Source organism: Stenella coeruleoalba (genome assembly GCF_951394435.1).
Source record: "Stenella coeruleoalba genome assembly, chromosome: 16".
Classification (NCBI taxonomy): Eukaryota; Metazoa; Chordata; class Mammalia; order Artiodactyla; family Delphinidae; genus Stenella; species Stenella coeruleoalba.
Window position 1 is genome coordinate 31,750,944 of NC_137162.1, and position 20,472 is coordinate 31,771,415.

The 20,472-nt window shown below is 38.5% G+C and overlaps 1 protein-coding gene across 3 annotated transcripts in view; it reads left to right on the plus strand.

Moving 5' to 3' along the window:
• Positions 1 to 205: 205 nt before the first annotated feature.
• Positions 206 to 20,472, plus strand: part of TCTN3 (tectonic family member 3) — a 48,313-nt gene continuing 28,046 nt past the window's right edge. For all 3 annotated transcript variants that reach the window (XR_013824333.1, XM_079900536.1, XM_079900537.1), the window contains exons 1-13: positions 206 to 515; positions 687 to 810; positions 1,131 to 1,249; positions 5,280 to 5,407; positions 5,642 to 5,750; positions 5,830 to 5,945; positions 6,418 to 6,453; positions 7,014 to 7,094; positions 8,188 to 8,313; positions 9,213 to 9,320; positions 9,767 to 9,861; positions 10,143 to 10,296; positions 14,275 to 14,412. Coding sequence is in view for 2 of the 3 variants with exons in the window: in XM_079900536.1 (XP_079756662.1) it covers positions 281 to 515; positions 687 to 810; positions 1,131 to 1,249; positions 5,280 to 5,407; positions 5,642 to 5,750; positions 5,830 to 5,945; positions 6,418 to 6,453; positions 7,014 to 7,094; positions 8,188 to 8,313; positions 9,213 to 9,320; positions 9,767 to 9,861; positions 10,143 to 10,296; positions 14,275 to 14,412 (1,569 nt within the window). In the remaining variant the exon portion in view is untranslated. The remainder of the gene's footprint in view (positions 516 to 686; positions 811 to 1,130; positions 1,250 to 5,279; positions 5,408 to 5,641; positions 5,751 to 5,829; positions 5,946 to 6,417; positions 6,454 to 7,013; positions 7,095 to 8,187; positions 8,314 to 9,212; positions 9,321 to 9,766; positions 9,862 to 10,142; positions 10,297 to 14,274; positions 14,413 to 20,472) is intronic.

Below are 20,472 nucleotides of genomic sequence, written 5' to 3' on the forward strand. Positions count from 1 at the left end.
AGACAAGGGCTCCTTTGCCAGTTTGGTGGTTGCCGAGCGACGGAGACAGTGCCGGGCTTGGCCTAAGGAGGAGGGCGCGGACTGAAAGATGCTGAAGGATCTGTAACAACGCCGCCTTCTATTGGCTGAAGAGCGCTCGGCCATTGCCATGAGCCAATGAGCAGACGCATACGGATGACGTCAGACGCCATGCGACTCCTCCCACCCACTCTCTAGCGACGCGTCTAGAGACCAGCGAAATCCACCTCAAACCCTTTGGTGGAGACGTCTGTATTACCGCATGTTTACCTCGCAGCTCGCGCTGCTGCAGGTGTTCTTCCTGATGGTCCCCGTGGGCGTCCGGCCTCAGCCATCTCCGTCCCCGTCTGGGGCAGTGTCCACCCAATCGAACCTGGGGCCAAGGACGCAGGGCGAGACCCTTCAATCCTCCTCGGAGGTGCCTGGCGTCTCTACAGTGAGTCCTACTATCGTGACTCCCTCGGCGCCTGGGAATAGGACCGTGGATCTCTTCCCAGGTGAGGGGAGAGGATGCGGGGTTGGAAACTGTTGACTCAGATCCAAATTCTGTGAACAAAGTGAATTCCCATAAAGTAAGGAGTGGGGCTGTTGGAAGAAGGGGAATTAACACTTGGAAGAGTTTGGGGATGCACACCCCATTTGCTCTGCTTTATGTTGTACTTTTATAGTCTTACCGATTTGTGTCTGTGACTTGACTCCCGGTGCCTGCGATATGAATTGCTGCTGCGACAGGGACTGCTATCTTCTCCATCCCAGGACAGTTTTCTCCTTCTGCCTTCCAGGCAGCGTGAGGTGAGCTGCGATGCTCAGGTTGAATCCTAAAGGGGATTGGGGCAATAGAATAAGTAACATTTGGAAGTAGGAAGAGTTAGCCTTCGTGCCTCCCATCCCCACTTCCACTCCTGGGAATGGAACTACCTTGGTTTTTCCCAGGAGAGCCGTTCCACTTCTGATGCTCTAGAGCAGGGCTGGCCAATAGAATAGAATCTTCGTGTTGTCCTGTGGCTGCCCAAGGAGTCCTATCTTTGGCATCTGACTGATACCGGTGGGGCACCCTTCTTGGGACCTAATCCTCATTCTAAATGTATCTATTCTCCCTCCTGTTTCCTCAGGTCTTCAAGTTGGGTGTGTGTAGACAACTCTCTTATCTTCCGAAGTAATTCCCCGTTTCCTTCAAGAGTTTTCATGGATTCAAATGGAATTAAGCAGTTTTGTGTCCATGTGAACAACTGTGAGTAGAAATATGTTAGCTATTCCTATTGCCTAACATTTACTGGGGGTTAGCTTAGTCTCTGACGTTTATTCCTTTTCTTTGTTTTTTAAACTTTTTTTCCCCCCTTTGGATCTCTATCATGCTCCCTCTCCTTCCACCTGTCCCCCTGCCCCTTTTGTTTTCTCTTATTAGTGAACATTGGCAATCTCTTTTGCCCTCTTGGCTGTGGACCAGAAAGCCCATACAGAACTTTAATTTCAGTCAGCCCTCTTAGCTCAGAGGATTACAGATAGACTATGTCTCCCACTTGCTACAATCTCCATGAAGGGGCTCACTGAATCCCCAGTGCCTGACATAAGAGGCACCAAATAATACGTGAATGAATGTCTTTGACAAATGAGTCTACATCAACCTTGTTTTTATTTTAAGAGGCAGCAATATAGGGGAAAGAGCATTTGACTTGTGTCTCAGCCCTTCATTTACTTACCAGCTGCACAGTCTTGAACAAATTTCCAGGCTCATTTCTTCAACTGCAGAATGAGAAATGATATCACTAATTCTGAATGTGAAAGTGCTCTATAACTGTAGACTGCAATAAAAATGAAAGGTAGTTGTTATTAAGGTTTTTAAATAGACTTAGATGGCTTCTGGGGTGGCGCGGTGGTTAAGAATCCGCCTGCCAATGCACGGGACACAGATTCGAGCCCTGGTCTGGGAAGATCCCACATGCTGTGGAGCAACTAAGCCTGTGCGCCACAACTACTGAACCTCCGTGCCACAACTGCTGAAGTCCGTACGCCTAGGGCCCTTGCTCCACAGCAGGATAGGCCACCGCAGTGAGAGGCCTGTGCACCGCAGGGAAGAGTGGGCCCCGCTCACCGCAACTAGAGAAAAGCCCAGCAACGAAGCAGGTAGTGAATACCCAACACAGCCTAAATAAATAAATAGACTTAAAAATTTGTTGGTGATGAGTATAACATTTTTAAAGATGTACATCTAATATATCTTTTTTTAATTTATTGTCTAAGAAGCAAGATAATGTTCTCACATAAAACAGACTTAAATGTCCCTTACACTCTGGAAGTCAGCTCATCCTGGTTTCATCTGTTAGAAAATAAGTTGCAAAACTATATTTGTTTCCTAAAGCAACCAAGTTTGGGTTTGAGGGGACTTGAATTTGGAAGCAGTTATCAGGAGCCTTGCGGCCATTCAGGTTGTGAGAAGGTAAAGGGAGCAAGGCAAATGCTGCATTTTAAACTAAGGCTGCAGGGCTTCCCTGGTGGCGCAGTGGTTGAGAGTCTGCCTGCTAGTGCGGGAGACACGGGTTCGAACCCTGGTCTGGGAGGATCCCACATGCCGCAGAGCAGCTAGACCCGTGAGACACAACTACTGGGCCTGTGCGTCTGGAGCCTGTGCTCTGCAACAAGAGAGGCCGCGATAGTGAGAGGCCCGTGCACCGGGATGAAGAGTGGCCCCCGCTTGCCACAACTAGAGAAAGCCCTCTCACAGAAACGAAGACCCAACACAGCAAAAATAAATAAAAAATAAATTAATAAAATAAAGCTGCAGCTTTCCCATCCTTTCCAAATCTCCCGTTGCTTTCTAGTTCTAGCCTCATGAAAATGCTCCAGGGATATCGCAGTAGCGTTCAACTGGTGCTGCCTGCTTTTAATCCCCTCCTGCTTCCCATGCCATACTGTTTCCAGACCAGTGTTTCTGAACTTTCTTTCCCCAGCAACACCTGTGAGTCACTCCTTTAGAACTTATATGATACTTTGAATTGTTATCATTTTATATGAATGTTGTATCTCCCCAGGTAAATTGTCGGCGCATAGAAAGGATGGACCATATCTTTGCCCACGGTGCTTAATATTTGCTGATAATAATCATCAGTAACAGACATTGTTAGAGGCTGTAAAACATGATGGAGTGGGAAGAATCCTAGACCAGGAATCAGGAGATCTGTGATCTACTCCTGGCTCTGCCAGATGGCTCTGTGGCCTTTTGCAACTCATTTACCTCTTAGGATCGAAATTTCCTAATGGAATTGGACCAGATGATCTCTGGGCTTCCTTCCACATCTGAAATTGTATCAATCTAAGTCTAAATACCTTTAAGCACTGTTGGGTATAATATACCATATATGATGGTAGAATTTTTAGGTAGAAATTCTATTTATCCTTAGCCTGTGCTTCTTATCTGCATTATTCCTGCTTACCATCACTACCACCAATATCCCTGCACTACAGTGAGAGACAAAATGTTAACGTTCTCTTACTCTTTTAAGCCATGAAAAAAATATTCAGATGGATATTTTCCATCTCAACGTACCTTTTTTTTTTTTTTTTTTTGGTACGCGGGCCTCTCACTGTTGTGGCCTCTCCCGTTGTGGAGCACAGGCTCTGGACGTGCAGGCTCAGCGGCCATGGCTCACGGGCCCAGCTGCTCCGTGGCATGTGGGATCCTCCTGGACCGGGGCACGAACCCCTGTACCCTGCATGGGCAGACGGACTCTCAACCACTGTGCCACCAGGGAAGCCCGTCAACGTACCTTCTTTTTTAGCTTAACTTTTCTTTCATTTATAAAGATAGAAATAACTACATTTTTTAATGAGGTAAGTATTTCTTCCATGTGGTTTTCAGGGTATGAGTTCTGAAGGAAATATTAAACAGCGCCTGGAAGCTTTAAAATTTGAACATTTCAGATCAGAGATGGAAGAAGGTGGTCTGCAGACCAGCAGCACTAGCATCACCTGTTCCAGAGCAAGGCTTTTCAATCCTAATATGCACCCACATCACCTGGAGATCTTGTTAACATGCACATTCTGATTCAGTAGTTCTGGAACATGGCTTAAGATTCTGAATTTCTGACAACATCCCAGGTAATGCTGGGGCTGCTAGTCTGTGCACCACACTTTGAGTAACAAAGATCTAGGAGACAAATAGAAAGTGAGTAGCCTGAAAGGCCCCAGAATTGAGAGTTACCTTCATTTCGTTTTCCGTCAGAAAGCTGAAAAGTCGAATGAGTAGGACTTTGTGATCACAGAGGATAAAGGTCAAGCTTATGTTATGTGGCATCTTCATTAGCTTTTGGTGCTACATGTCTTGATTTCCTTTTGAGTCTGTCCAAATGACCGTAATTATGAAGAAAGAAAGAAACTAGTATGGGCCAATTTTCTGCTACATCCCTTTTTCAAGTTAGCAGAAAACTTGGGTGGTAAAGCAGAGTGTTGTTCATTACTGGCCACCCTCTGGGCAGGGGAGAATGTCAGAGGCTTTTACCTACATCTCTCTCCTGGTTCTGAAGTGCCGTAAGGAGATGGCTGCAGGAGCTTGGATAGATTTATACATTGCTATAATATAAATTACAGAATTGTTAGAGAAAATACCCTTTGAGTGTATTTGAAAAATCTTGAATGTAGAAATTATAAGGTGAAAGGAATAAAATACAACAAATCCATATACTTGAGAGATGGAAGCCTTATGAGGACTGGTTAGTTGAAGTTTAGAGGAGATTGGAAGACTTGGAGAAGACAAGTCAAATATTGTCTCCAATTCTGCCATCTTCCTATGGAAACAGTACCATTTTGTTGTACTAGAGACTCCTCTGGTATGGGACAAATGTGTGCATTACTGAGACTCCTATTTTCATCACAAATTGCTAATCATACACATTCCTGGCATCAGAGGCATGGAACTGACTGGCATTCGTTGGTCATATTCTTATCTCAGATCTTAATACTAAAGCAATAATTGAATTAACAAATTACAAATAAATTATTAGGTGATAGAAATCAAAATTGTTATTATCTCTGAAGATGGCATATTGATTGGGAACCTGGGAAAATGTTCTGAGTAGTAGTAATAAAAGTATATAAATGTTTAAAAATCTTTGAGTTTATGCTTAAGATGAGTGCATTTGCATACTTTACTGTGTATATTTTACGCCTCAATAAAAATATTTTTAAAGATTAGTTTCTTGGTATGCCAGATACTTAAAAATGATTTTATTTTATCTAAACCCCTTTTCTTTTTAAAATTATTTTAGCAAAATTAACCTATTTCCAGAAGCTCCAGAAGGTCAATGCAAGCAGCTTCCAGGCCCTGGCTACAGAGTTTGGAGGTGAATCATTCACTTCAACGTTCCAAACCCAGTCACCACCACCTTTTTACAGGGTGAGCCTACGGAAGGGGGAGGGATCGTTTGGTTTTGTTTTTCCCCACATACTGACAATTGACGAGGTATCTTTGAGATACCCACCTGCAACTAGGTAAGCCACTGTCAGCTCTTTTGGAGGGCAGTATTGTCCATGTTAACAACCTATTGAGTTAACTTGTTTCTGCTTATTCTTTTCTGGTGGAGTTCAGTCCAATCTCGCTGTGAATAAATTTCTGCTGTACTTTGTTTAGGCTGGGGACCCCATTCTGACTTACTTCCCCAAGTGGTCTGTAATAGGCTTGCTGAGGCAACCTGCAGGAGTCGGAGCTGGGGGACTCTGTGCTGAGAGCAATCCTGCAGGTGAGCCTGGAGTACAAGCGCCAGCATTTTTGTTCAGTTTAAAATAGGCTTTCTCATGTACCACTCCCTTAATTCTAAGGTTTCCTGGAGAGTAAAAGTACAACCTGTGCTCGTTTCTTCAAGAATCTGGCAGATAGCTGTACCTTGGATCCCACCCTCAACGCTGCCTCTTATCATAACTTCACAGTCTTGAAGGTGGGTGTCCCTTCTCTCCCCCCACTGTCACCGCTGTGGACTTAAAAAGTTATCATGCTTCCCACAAGCACTGAACTAGAAGTCAGGATGCCCAAGAGCTATGTAGAAGGCAGAGGGCCTAAAAGCCCTGTCATCTGAAGAAAGATGAAAGAAGTAGGGATAGATAGGGTAAGAGGTTCTCACCTTTCTGGCTAGTGGAATTTGCTAGGGGAGGTTGGATGGGGTGACATCTCACTATTTCACCAAAACTTCTTGCTTTTGCTGTTTGTTAGAGCTCTACTCAGAGTAGGTGGGCATCACAGTCCATCCAACCTCAGCTGAGCCCTGCTTCTGGCATTTTAGTGTAAGGAAGAGTCAGGTAGAAAAAAAATGTTGATTTTTTTTTTTTCCCCAAAATGAGAAACCACAAGCTCCTGGAGATTTTATGTTAAGATATATGCACACTCATGTCCTTGCTGTTCTCTTATACTAGGTTCCAAGAGGTTTGAGTGATCTGCAGAATACAAAGGTATGATGCTTTTTATCAGGAAAAACGAAAGAGAATATTTGGTCCCTTTACATCTGAGGCAGTCTCACTCTAGATTGTAATGGTGAAAGAATGTGTTTGTGATGCGTCAGACTGTTCAAGTATGAGTCTAGAAGAGTGTTTTTCTTTTTGTTCTACATAATTAATAAGCATCATATGAATAAGAATCATAAGATATTAGGTAAGTTTGAGAAACTTTGGGTAAATAAAGTTAAACATTATATTTAGGATGGACTACTTGAAGTCTTTAATATGCTAGAGGGTCTTCTTAATCTCTAAGAGGGAAGTGCCAGATATAGTATTTCTAAAACTTATTTGGCCATGGAACCTTTATTTTATATCTAATAGAAGTAATGTTCCAAAATGTATGTTTTGAGAAGTGCTGAATTAGAATGACTTTTGAACTTAAGTTGTAGACTGGCAATGGAAGGAGAGAGGAAGGTGATGGTCAAAAGGGAAAAATACTCATTTCAGCATAATATGTAACTAGAAGAAAAAGTGCTGCTTTCAATTTTAATTGATTTGCCTCTTTCCCTTGCTAGTTCCAGGTGCCTGTAACACCTGTCTCACAGGCTGACTCTCCTCTGTTGGCTGGAAACACTTGTCAGAATGTTGTTTCCCAGGTAGGGACGCTGACCTCAGATTCTGGACTGATGTATGTTGATCAGCATTAGCAGAGGTGCTTCATCTTCCATTAAGTACCAGGCCAACCCCACGTGAATTTTTGTGCATTACCTGAAACTTAACACATCAAGGACTGAGCCCATCACCTTCCTCCCCACATGTTTCAGTCGTTTCCATTGCTGCCATCCTCCTGCATTTCACATCCAGAACATTAAAATTATTTCTGGTTCCTCTTTCTTTGCCCATGTGCAGTCTGTTATGGTTTTTACTGACCACAGTTTCTTTTATTGACAAAGTCAGTATCATCTGAACCTCTGAAATAGACTAGTCAACTTCTTTTCCTTTATTCTCTCTCTTCTAATCAACCAACAAATGTAAGAATTATTGGAAAGCATCATTTTAAAAACTATGCTCAGAAATCTCAGGTTACCTTCACTTTTTCATGACTTCCGTCTCCAGCTGCCATCTTTATTCATCCTCGGACATTGTGAGAGCCAGGCAAACCAGGTTTCCATTCCATGCTCACCTCTGCCTGTGCTTCTACTCACCTCCTCTGCACAAGATCAAAACTTATTTTTCTTCCCTTTCAGTTCTTACCGTAAACTCACCTATCCCATGAACTCTTTCAAAGAGCTCCATCCAGTCTCTTTTTTTATGTGTAGATATAATATGAAGTCAAATTTTATCTTTTCATGGTATTTGTATTTGGCATTTTTAAGATTACTTTTTTAGTCTCTCTCATCCAGTTACTTTTTAAAATTGAGATGTAATTGACATATAACATTGTATTAGTTTTAGGTGTACAACATAATGATTTGATGCACATATATACTGTGAAATGATCATCACAATAAGTTTAGTTAACATTCATTACCACACATAGTTAACAAATTATTTTCTTGTGATGAAAACTTTTAAGATCTGCTCTCTTAGCCACTTGCAAATATATAATGCAATATTGTTAACTACAGTCACCATTCTGTTCCCTCATTCAGTTACAATAAAACCCTTAAAGACAGGAAATCTTCCTGTCCTAAACACAATTGGCCCACAAAATAATTTTTATTAATTGATTCTACTTTTGTATTTCAGGTCATCTATGAGATAGAAACCAATGGGACATTTGGAATCCAGAAAGTCTCCATCAGTTTTGGGCAAACCAACCTGACTGTTGAGCCAGGCACTTCATTCCAGCAACACTTCATCATTCGCTTCAGGGTTAGGGCCCTTCTCCTACAGGGGATCAAGAAGAAAGAAATATCGGGTTAGAAGTAGCACCCCTGCTTCTGTAACACATGCAAGATAGAATAAGAATATGAAGGACTAGTTCAATCTGTCAACTGAAGCCTCAACATTTAATATTCCATAATTTAACTTCAAGTGATAAGGATTCAACAGTGTTTATTCATTAGCATGTTCCCCCAGCAAAGCAGGACTTCACTCACAAATCCAAACTCTTTTTTTAAATAGTCATTTTGAATCATAAACTCAACTAATATCCCACAAAAATTCTTTAACTAGCTTTTTTCATGTTTCTGGGCATTCAGCATTTTACTCATTTCCCACTTAATCTAAGTTTCCAGTCTTGATCACCACCTTTTGGCTTTCTTCTACTTTCTTTCTCTTTGAACCCAGTAGAGTGCAGTTTCTCCTCAACTCTGCCCACAAGTGATCAACCGAATCCCATGTCTCTCAGAGTTCATCTGTGGAACATCTATAGTTAATTAAAATACATTTCTAAATTACATTTAATTAAAATACATTTCTAAATTACATTTAAACTCCTGGTTTTAGCCACACTGAACATAGCCCTAAATTAATAGTAATTTTGAAAAACAGGATTGATAGATCGTTTATAGATCTTTAGCTGTAATCCTTGGTAGAAGTAGCATGTAGTGAACATCAATGTTCAGATCCTCAGGATTTATTTTAGTGAATAAAAAACAGTAAAAGATGCTGAAGTATCAACTTATACAAAATGCTGCACTGTGGAAGGAAGCCAGATTGTTCAGTGCAGCTAACCTACAGCATTGCCTAAAGGAAGGGTATGAAGCCACACTGGAAGGTGGGAGAGCATGCTTTTCTCCATATTGACTTTTCCTTCACTCTTTCTGCAGGCTTTTCAACAGAGCACAGCTGCTTCTCTTACTGGTTTTAGAAGTGGGAATCCTGGCTATATTGCTGAGAAGCCACTCCTGGCTCTAACCGGTGATAGAAGACACTCAGTATCCTTTTTTGGGTCTCTGGGTGGCCTATTGCAGCCTAATGAGAAAAGCTTTAACTACTGATCTTTTGGATTTTCCAATTCTGAGGTTCCCCCATTTTTTAGGTATTGAGGACTTCCTTTACTAAACCATTAATACATTAGGATCTCAAATGTTGATGCTACCAAAGGCTTTAGAACTTACATTAGCCTGGCCATAGGTGAGGATCCTGACTGAATTTTGTTTGTTTTAATGAAATATTTATATGCTGGTGTGTAGTCATCCATTTTTGGAAAAACAATAATTGTTTCTCTATGTTTTCATTGCCAGAGGAAAAAGAATTGTGACTTGAATAATATATTAATAAAGTACAAAAAGCGTTAAGGAAATAATAAGAAGCATAAATTTTCCAATCTGCCTACTTTTATTTCTTTTATGATCTCCTTGACCATCGCCTTCCACCTCAGATGACCCTCTTACAGAGCAAGGGTGATGGAACTTGCTCTATTAAGAGACATGAAGTACAATTTGGAGTGAATGCTATATCTGGATGCAAGCTCAGGTAGGTCTCTGCTTCCACATCATTTCCAACAAATTTGTCTCTGCCTGTAGGGAATATGTTGATGTGGCAACTTTTATATTTTGAAATCAGCATTCAGAGAATGCTAGTTAGGAGTAATGTTTAAATAATATTAATATCACTAAGAGTTTTTTTTTGACAGTCCTTTATATCTGCTAAGGATTATTTCCTTCCGTTTATTTTAAGATATCATTTCTAATGTTTGGATGAATTACATTATTATGTTAGCATTGGACTCCAGCCTCCGTGGTGTTTCATTTCAGGCTGAAAAGGGTGGACTGCAGCCACTTGCAGCAGGAGATTCATCAGACTCTTCATGGAAGTCCCAGACCAGAGCACGTTGCCATCTTTGGTAATGCTGACCCAGCCCAGAAGGGAGAGTGGACCAGGATCCTCAGCAGGAACTGCAGTGTTTCAGTAAGGAGAGAAATACACATTCTGACCAAAGCTCACTTTCCTCTTTTGTTTATTAAGATTAACACCAGCCCTGTTTCCATAGTTGATTTGGTTGTCATAGAAGAAAGATAATGTGGTTGTCATAAAAGAAAGAATATAAGAAATCATGCCCATTTGAAGTCATTATTTCAGGTTAGGTTTATACATAACTTTCCTCACTCAGAGAAAAATTTGAAGGTAGGAAGTCTAGAGATTGGCCTCTGGTTCAAAATCAACCTTACTCATAATAGGAGAAGAATAAACTAAATATATTTCATATATATTTCAAATGTTCTCTTACATTCTTGAATATTTGGTCAGCACGGATTCTTTCTTTGAGGTTGAAATTGTGTTCCTTGTGTTATAAAACTTTTACATTTATGTTTAGTAAAAATACATTAACAGGGTAAAAATTCAAACCATGTAGAATAGTGTTAATGAAAAGTAAAAACCTCAGTACCCACTGCCCCTGAAGAAATCTCATTTAGCTGTTTCTGTTTTTACTGTTTCTGGTGGCCACTACATCAGTGCTCAGCAGGTGTACCTCTTGATTCCAGTCTAAGTAAAATAGGGAAATCTGTGTGTGTCTAAGTAAAATAAAGAAATCTTTCTTCTTCCTCTTTTGCCTACCCCCTACCTCCTGGCTTTAATCAACTGTACCTTTCATTTTATTTCCTTTCACTTAAACTTTTTAATTGTTTATTTTTCTGTATAAATAATACATACACTTGGCTCAAAAGTACAAAATAAAACTCTCTCTCAGACAACTCTTCCCTTCCACAGAGGCAAACGAAATTACTAGTTTCTTTCCTTCTAGAGATGTTGCATGCTCACACAAGAAAATACTCATGTTCTTTTTTTTAATCCAAATGCTATAATATCATAAACACAGCTCTGCACTTTGCTTTTTTCACTTGACCTTCAGAGTTTATTCCATATCAGTATATAATAAGCTTCCTCATTCTTTGCATGGTATAGGTGCATACTATTCCATTATATGGATGAACCATAAATAATTTATTTAGCCAGTTTTATCGGCGAACATTCAGGTTGTTTTCAGCCTTTTGCTGTTACAGTGTGGCATTTTATTTTATTTTATTATTTTTTTAAATAAATTATTTATTTATTTTTGGCTGCATTGGGTCTTCGTTGCAGTGCGCAGGCTTCTCATTGCAGTGGCTTCTCTTGTTGCGGAGCACAGGCTCTAGGTGCACAGGCTTCAGTAGTTGTGGCATGTGGGCTCAATAGTTGTGGCTCGCGGGCTCTAAAGCACAGGCTCAGTAGTTATGGTGCACAGACTTAGTTGCTCCGTGGCATGTGGGATCTTCCCAGACCAGAGCTCGAACCCATGTTCCCTTCATTGGCAGGTGGATTCTTAACCACTGCACCACCGGGGAAGTCCTTTTTTTAAATTAAATTTAATTTAATTTTTTTGGCTGTGTTCAGTCTTTGCTGCTGTGCATGGGCTTTCTCTAGTTGCGGCGAGCAGGGGCTCCTCTTCATCGTGGTGCATGGGCTTCTCATTGTGGTGGCTTCTCTTGTTGCAGAGCACAGGCTCTAGGCATGTGGACTTCAGTAGTTGTGGTGTGTGGGCTCAGTAGTTGTGGTGCACGGGCTTAGTTGCCCTGCGACATGTGGGATCTTCCCAGACCAGGGCTCAAACCTGTGTCCCCTGCATTAGCAGGCAGATTCTTAACCACTGCAAGTGTGGCATTTTATAACCTGGTTCAGGCACCATTTCATACATGTGAAAATAAACCTATATGATAAATCCTAGAAGTAGAATTGCTAGATCAAAAGGTATTTGCAGGGTTTCCCTGGTGGCACAATGGTTGGGAGTCCGCCTGCTGATGCAGGGGACACGGGTTCGTGCCCCGGTCCGGGAAGATCCCACATGCTGCGGAGCGGCTGGGCCCGTGAGCCATGGCCGCTGAGCCTGTGCGTCCGGAGCCTGTGCTCCTCAACGGGAGAGGCCACAACAGTGAGAGGCCCGCGTACCGCAAAAAAAAAAAAAAAAAAAAGGGTATATGCATTTAAATTTTTAATAAGTATTGCCAATTTATTTCCCATCAGGTTGTACCAATTTACAGTCCCACTATCCATCTATGAGGTGGCTTGTTACCCCATACTCTCCTCAACACTGGGTTATCAAACTTTTAATCTTTGCTCATCTGATAAGTGAAAAATAGCATTCCATTGTAGTTTTTTTTTTCTCTTGCTGTGAGTAAGGTTGAGTATCTTGACATATAGTTGAACAATTCGTGTTTTCTTCACTATGATCTATTTATATCTCTTGCCCATTTATTGATTACTTGTCTTATAACTTGAAAATCTTTGTATTTGAGAAATTGGCTCTTTTCTCTTGTATGATTTGTAGATATTATTTTCCCAGTTTGTTATTTGTCTTTTGACTTTGTTTATGGCTTTCATGCCATGCAGAAATTGATTTTCATATTGTGAGATTTATCAATCTTCTTTTTCTTTTTTTCAACTTTCACGTTTTGGTTCAGACTTTGAAAGGCCTTTCCCCTTAGAGATTATTTTTAAAATGCCCCCTTTCCCTTTCTCAGCACTATGATGACTTGATTCCTTGTATACTTCTTTCCTTTAATGAGACTTGAGGGATAAGTAGCTACATGTACTTGACCCAGCCTTTGGGGAACTGCAGTCAAACTGAGTTCTCTTAAACTTCATACAGCCATACTGAGGGAGTGTGGTTTTGGGTAATACATGGCTGAGTACAGAAAAGGGATGGTTAGTGACAAGGATTGAGATTATAGTGGAACTACTCTTTATTATTCTTAAACCTACTATTTATATTTTTAAATCACATTTTTGAAGGATATTTGATAACATGGAAAATTTTTCCTAATGTAGATAGAATAAATGAAAGAAAAAGTATTTTAAAATATTTGGAACAAACACATGAAAAGATTTTCAACATCATTAGCCATTAAGGAAATGCAAAACCCCAAGGAGATACCACTTCATACCCACTGGGATGGCTATAATTTTAAAAATGGACAATAACAAGTATTGGCAGGAATGTGGAGAAATTGGAACCCTCAGACATTGTTGGTGGGACTGCAAAATGGTGGAGCCGATTTGGAAAAGAGTTTGACAGTTCCTTAATAAATTGAACATAATCATAGTCTGTCTTCCCCTAGTCCTAGTTTAGACATGTTATTGCCTGTGTCTGAGCCTTACTATAAAAAGTATGAAGTTAGAAAAGCACAGGCATATTTGAGGATAGTTTGTATCTGCTAAGTTATAGTAACCTCCTGATTTGTGTCCTCACTTCCATCAGTGCTACCTGCATCTTGGAATTAATCCTCCTGGGGGTCACACTGTTTGGTTGGACTTCATAATCTAACCCTGAAATGTCCTTCCTTAATCTTTTCGCTGTTCCTGTGTTAAATCCTTTGCTTCAGTCAAGTGATCTGCTCAAGGCCAGTGCCTCACACATGTTTGGCACATAGGAGACACTCAGTAACTATTCTAATTAATCAGCAACTGTCCCTCAGTGGCATCATATGCTGTTCTAGTTGCATACCATTTTATATGCCATCTCTCTACGTAAATTTTCCTTTAAACACTATTTTTTCCAGTCATATATTACTCATCCCAGTTCCACAAAACCATCCTCAACCAGAAATGGCTGTTTCTTCTTCTGGCGTTCCACAGTACTGACTGCACCACTCACTGAGCACATCTTATAACCATTGTACATGGGTTCATGTTTTATTAATCTCTACATTAGTATTTCCATTTTAGAATATTAATGTTTTAAGCTCATGGACAGTAATATGGCCTATTATGAACTTCTGTGTCCTTTCTCTAAGCCACATTGCCTTCTCTGTTATTGTGTAATGTTTAAGAAACAGTGGCTACTTAATGCATGGTAAATAACTATAGGCAACCATCAGCAATTGAAGCAAATGCTTCTTTTCCCTTCTGCAGGCTATGCATTGTACTTCCTGCTGTGTCATACCAGTTTCCTTGGAGATCCAGATACTGTGGGCATATGTAGGCCTCCAGTCCAACCCACAAGCTCATGTGTCAGGAGCCCGATTCCTATACCACTGTCAGCCCATACAGGTAAGTCTTGGCTCATAAAGGACCACCAAGCCTTACAAAGCCTCGATTGTCTTATCAGCCGTTTGATGACCAGATAATTTTTTAACTTCTGAGAGCCAATTTATGCTACCAGCCAATGTTTGGTTAGAATGAGCTGACACAATTAACTTTCAAGTCAATCCTCCCTGCCTGGTTACTGAAATTTAACATGTTTTTATGGTGAATACAATCTATATCCCTTTTTTTCTGTTTTTTTTTTTTTTTAAATTTCATGACTATAGTAATAGGTTAGTTCTTTTAACTTAATCATACCAGTATTACTACACTGGTTGATTCAACCACAGAAAAGATTTTCCATAACTGTGTTCAGTGTGACAGTCACATGCTAATTAGAGTCTCTGGGCCTGTTGGTTGCTGTTAAAGTTACTACTGTAGCTAGTTTGTAGTCATCAATTCTTGGTTGATTGCACTCCATTAAAATTAATTTTTGGGGACATGGGTTCGTGCCCCAATCCGGGAAGATCCCACATGCTGTGGAGCGGCTGGGCCCGTGAGCCATGGCCACTGAGCCTGCATGTCCGGAGCCTGTGCTCCACAATGGGAGAGGCCACAGCAGTGGGAGGCCCACATACCACAAAAATAAATAAATAAATAAAAATGAATATTTTTTTTTGGCTGCACTATGCGGCTTGTGGGATCTTAGTTCCCAGACCAGGGATCGAACCTGTACCCCCTGCAGTGGAAGTGCAGAATCCTAAACACTGGACCGCTGGGAAATTCCCTAAAATAAATTCCCTAAAATTTTAATATGTAGTTAACATATACCCATTGTTTATGATGTGCCTTAGGACAGCTTTAGCGTCTGTCTTGGTTTTAGAACCTAACACTTAGCTTTAGAAGTTCAAAAACAGAAATCATTAGGTCCTGGTGAACTGATTCATGTATAAACTTATTAACTTTTAATGGAAATTAAAACTAATTGAAATTATTACCTGTAAGTCATTGCATTTACCTCCCAGAAAAGAAACTAGAGACTACATTTAAGTCAGAAGTAAAATACCTTTAGCTCCTCCCTCACAACAGAGTTGACCACCTTAGCTCTCTATGCCTGTAAATGTGTTAAAACTTAGGTTGCTGGAAACTGTGTTAATGAGAACATTCCATTCTCCCTGTGTTGGTTTACTGAATAAGATAGAACTCTCTGTAAGACTCATTTAATCTGTTACAGATACTGCACTGAATCTATTGTTTTATTTTTACGAACTGTATCTTTATTTATGAATACCTGTGTAGTTTGGGAGTATACCTACAGGACTGTTTTTATCTTCCTGAATCTCTGGCTCTGTTAGGCATTGAAGCTACCCAGTGCCTCTTTCTTGTCTAGATATTTTTAATCATTATATTTTTCTAGTATTTAGTAAAGGTTAGCTTTTCAGGTTAGTCTTCCCCCTCTACAAATTGTTCTGTTTTTTAAATTTGTGTCAACATTTAAAAATCAAGAAATTTTACCTTCACATCCAGATCTCTGACTTCTCTTGAAAATCTGGTGGTAAAGATCCTACACTACTGCATGGCATAAACTCTCCTGCTGCTGAATGATGATTTCAACTAATAGAGTACCCCATTCACACAGCCTATACCTACCTACCCTTAGCCATCCCACTTCTCTCATTCAGGTTATTTGCTTAGGCTGGTAGGCATTTGTGTTTTTGCACCTTGAAATGAAGGTCGGCTGAATTTTGAACTGAACTGTCTGAATGACTTTTCATGGTATAAATGTAGCTTTAGAAACACTTGAGATTCCTCTCACTATAAAAAGTAAAGCAGCAAAATTTTTGGAATGTTCCCAGCAACAAACTACAAAATAGGGAAGAATTTAAGCAAAACACTGTGTAGACTTCCCTGTCTTCTTGTATGATAATAATAATAGCAAAACATTTATTGAACATTTACTATGTAACAGGCACTGGTAATATTTTTTATGTGTTTTTAGTATTGAATTCTCACAACAAACCCATGAAGTAAATAGGACTTATTTACATGGTACTCTGCTGCTTATGTTTTTGTACTAATTGGTCCTTTAAAGGGATCATTAAGTTTGGGTCTTGATAAAATACATCATGTCTTCTGTCTGAATATAAACTTTCTTTTAATTTAAAAAAGAAAATATATCTGAAGGAAGAAACAACTAGTTATAAAGAATATTTTGAATCAATAAAACCAAAATAATAAGTGAGGTAAAAGAACAGTGTAGCATCACAGGATCAAAGCTCTGAACCTTTCTAGAATTATAATATTCATTTCTATATTTAAGTGGATCATCAAGCTTTTTGGATTATCTAGGAGACCTGTTGCCTGAAGTTAAGGGTGGTAATTAAGATCCCAGGCATGAGTCAGACAGACGTAGGCCCAAATCAAGTTATTTTATTTCTCTAAATCTAATTACTCTCATCTATAAGATGGAGATTAATAATAATACTTCATTAGGTTGTGCAGATTAAATGAGATCATAAAATAAAACATTTAACATTTCCTGGCACATAGTGAATACTCAGTAAATATCGCTCATCATATCATCATTATTATTTTATTATCGTACCTTTTTTGGTTCTGAATTTCCATATAAATAGCATATCAAATAGGTTTAAAGCAAAACACAAAAGAGATAAGCAGGAATTAGAGCAGTGTTTTTCAACCTTTGTTGGCTATCATCCATGGTAAGAAATATATTTTACATCACAACCCAGCTTATAACACATACTTATATAAAACTGAAATAAGATTTTTATAAAACGTTATCTTTATGCAGTACACTCTGTGATAGTCTGTTCTATTGTAATTTATTCTGTTTTATTTTTAATGGTAGACACTAGTGGGTCACAATTTGCAATTTGAAAAACTTTTAGAGAGTGTATCTCTGACTACATTTCAAAACTAAATATATTGTTTAATAAATGCCTTTTATTCATTATATTGTAAATGAAAGTTAGCAGTGTTTATGCCTCAATTAAATAGCATATGCTAGAAAAACTGCCAACTTAGCTATCAGTCTAGCTAGTGGTTCTTAATTTTATGGATCCTGTTGAGAATCTGTTGAAAGCTATTCACTTACTAGAAAAATGCACAGACACACAACATTCTTTATATAGTTTCAAGGGATTTATTGATTTCTTGAAGCCTGGCTAAGAATCTCTGCCACAATCTCTTAATTAAACAGGCAGTATACTAGGAAAGATAAAGAACACTAAACAAAATAAGAATAAATCAGAATTAGATTTTTTGAAATAATTGCTATGAAAGAAAGGACTAGGAAGTGGTTGGATTGGTAACAAACAGTTCTGTTTCTCGTTTCTGTTGATGTATTGGAGAATACCAAATGACCTCTCTTCCGAGAAGGGGCAACAGTAACACCGCCAGTGGACTTGGTTGCTATGACAGTCAGTAAAGTTTCTGTCACTAAAGTCTTTCTTTTTCAAGGATCAGTCAACCACTATTTGCTTCTCTCTCGATGAATGATTAGACTATAGAAGTTCTCTGCCCCTTTCTGTGGTTCTTAGTAGCCTGTATAGAACTTTACCTAGTTCACTGGGTTGTTCTGTTATCTTATTACCTCTTTTCATTTTTTTAAAGAACTTTTTAAAGTTATGCTCATTGTTCCATATGTTAAAATGTATAACCAGCTAAGATCTCTCCCTGACACATGAGGTTTAAGAACATTTACTCTAACATACTCATTCTCTTGACTCATTTGAAAATCTTGATAACTTCACTGACATCTTTAAAATAAGTGAGGGTATTAAAATTTTTCATTGGTTTTTCCCTCAAATATATGTTTTTCCCCAAGAAAATATGGAGAAATAATGTATATGTTATCTGGAAAGTGTTATATATAAATAATTCATTAGTTATTTTTCAGAAATTATTATTGATTTTACTGTATTTAAATCACTAGTTCTCCTAAAATCAGCTTTAATACCAGATATCAGCAAACTTCTTAAAAATCATGTACTTATAAGTTCTAACAATCATAATAGATACCACCATTTCTGATTGTCTTAGATTAAATGAGACTCATGAATATAACAAGCAGATGTAGTTCATGTTTTTGCATTGGATTCTCATTTGGACAAACAATTGTAAAATATATTTTGGGATAGTTGAGGAAACTTGAATATAGACTATATTTTAGATAGAAATACCATTAACATGAAAAAACAGAGATTCATTTTTTTAAAGTAGATTATAAAACAGCCTATACAGTATGATCCCATATAGTTAAAAATGCATATATCAATGTCTGTGTGTATAGATAAAGATGTAAATGTTAATAGTGGTATTCTTGGTGATGGAAATATGGTGTTTTTATATCTTTTTTATGTATCATTATTCTTTAATTTTTTACAGTATAATTTACTGCTTTTGTAATAATTAAACTTTCTCAAAGTCACTAAGAAAACATCTAAAAATAACTAGATGTTATTTTCAGGAATTCCCTGGTGGTCCAGTGGCTGTGCTTTCACTGCCAAGGGCACGGGTTTGATCCCTAGTCAGGGAACTAAGATCCTGCAAGCAGCACAGCATGGCCAAAAATTAAAAATAATAATAATAATTAGATGTTATTTTAAAGATGAATTTATTCAGTTTCATTTACAATAGCATGAAAAAACATAAAGTACTTAGGAACAAATTTAGCAAAAAGAATGCAAAACCTCTTCATTATAGAACATTACTGAGAGAAATTACAAGAGACCTAAATAAATGGAGTGATATACCATGTTCATGGAGAAGAAGACAGATCCATTATCTGTCCCCAGCTGGATCTATAGAATCAATGCAAACCCCCAAGACTCCTAGTAGGCATTTTTGTGGAAGTTGACAAGCAGATTCTAAAATTTACATGAAAATGCAAAGGACTTAGAATAGCCAAAACAATTTTGAAAAAGAAGAACAAAGATGGAGGACTTTACTGATTTCAGGATTTACTCTAAATCTTAGTGTGGTGATGGTAACAAATAGACCAATGAGAAAAAAACAGGAAATCTAAAGATAGATCCACAAAAAATTCAATAGGAAAAGGACTTTTTTTAAAACAGTTGGTGCTGGAACAACTGGATAAAACTGGAACTACTGAATAAACATATGGGGAGAAAATGAACTAACTCCATACACAAAAATACTTATGCCTTGATCATAAACCTATATGTGAAATCCAGAGTCATAAAGCTTCTAAAAGAAACAGAATATCTGCAAATTTGAAGTAGGTAAAGATTTCTTGGGCAAGAAACAAAAATCATTAACCGTAAAACTAAAAACTTGATAAATTCGACCTCATCAAAATTTTAAATCTCTGCTTATCAGAAGATACCGTTATGAAAATGAAAAGCCAGACTGCAGCTTGGGAGACCATATTTCTCAATGCATTATCTGACAGAAGATCATATTGAGAATATGTAAAGAACACCAACAAATAAATAATGCAAGGACCAAAAAAAAAAACCCACTAGAAATGGGCAAAAGATAAGACACCACTCACTAGAATATCCAATAGAATATGCACTAGAATAGCTAAAATCAAAAAGACTGTGATAACATGAAATCTTGCAAGAATGTAGAACAACTGAAGCTCCCATACTTCGCTAATGGGAATGAAAAATGGTACAATCACTTAGTCTTACAAATTCATCTTCTCTATGACCCAGCAATTTTTCCTGGTTATTTACCCAAAAGAAATTAAAACATATGTCCAAAACAAGATTTGTACAAGAATGTTCATCACAGCCTTAGTCTTAATAGCACATAGTCCATAGTCTGAAATATGTAGCTACAAAAACATAAATCTAAGAGATGGTATCCACAGCTTTTTCTCTAATAGTGATAGTTTTCATTTGTATTGATTTGACATAGAGGATTAGCACATAATGGTTTAAAAGTTATCATTATAAATATATAATATAGTAACATATAGGGTGTACTTCTTATTACCAAAGCCAAACAGAATCTAATCCAAACTTTTCATGTTATTAAACGGTAAATCTTACTTGGGGACAAAGTATTTTGGTGCATGTAAACTGAACTGAAACA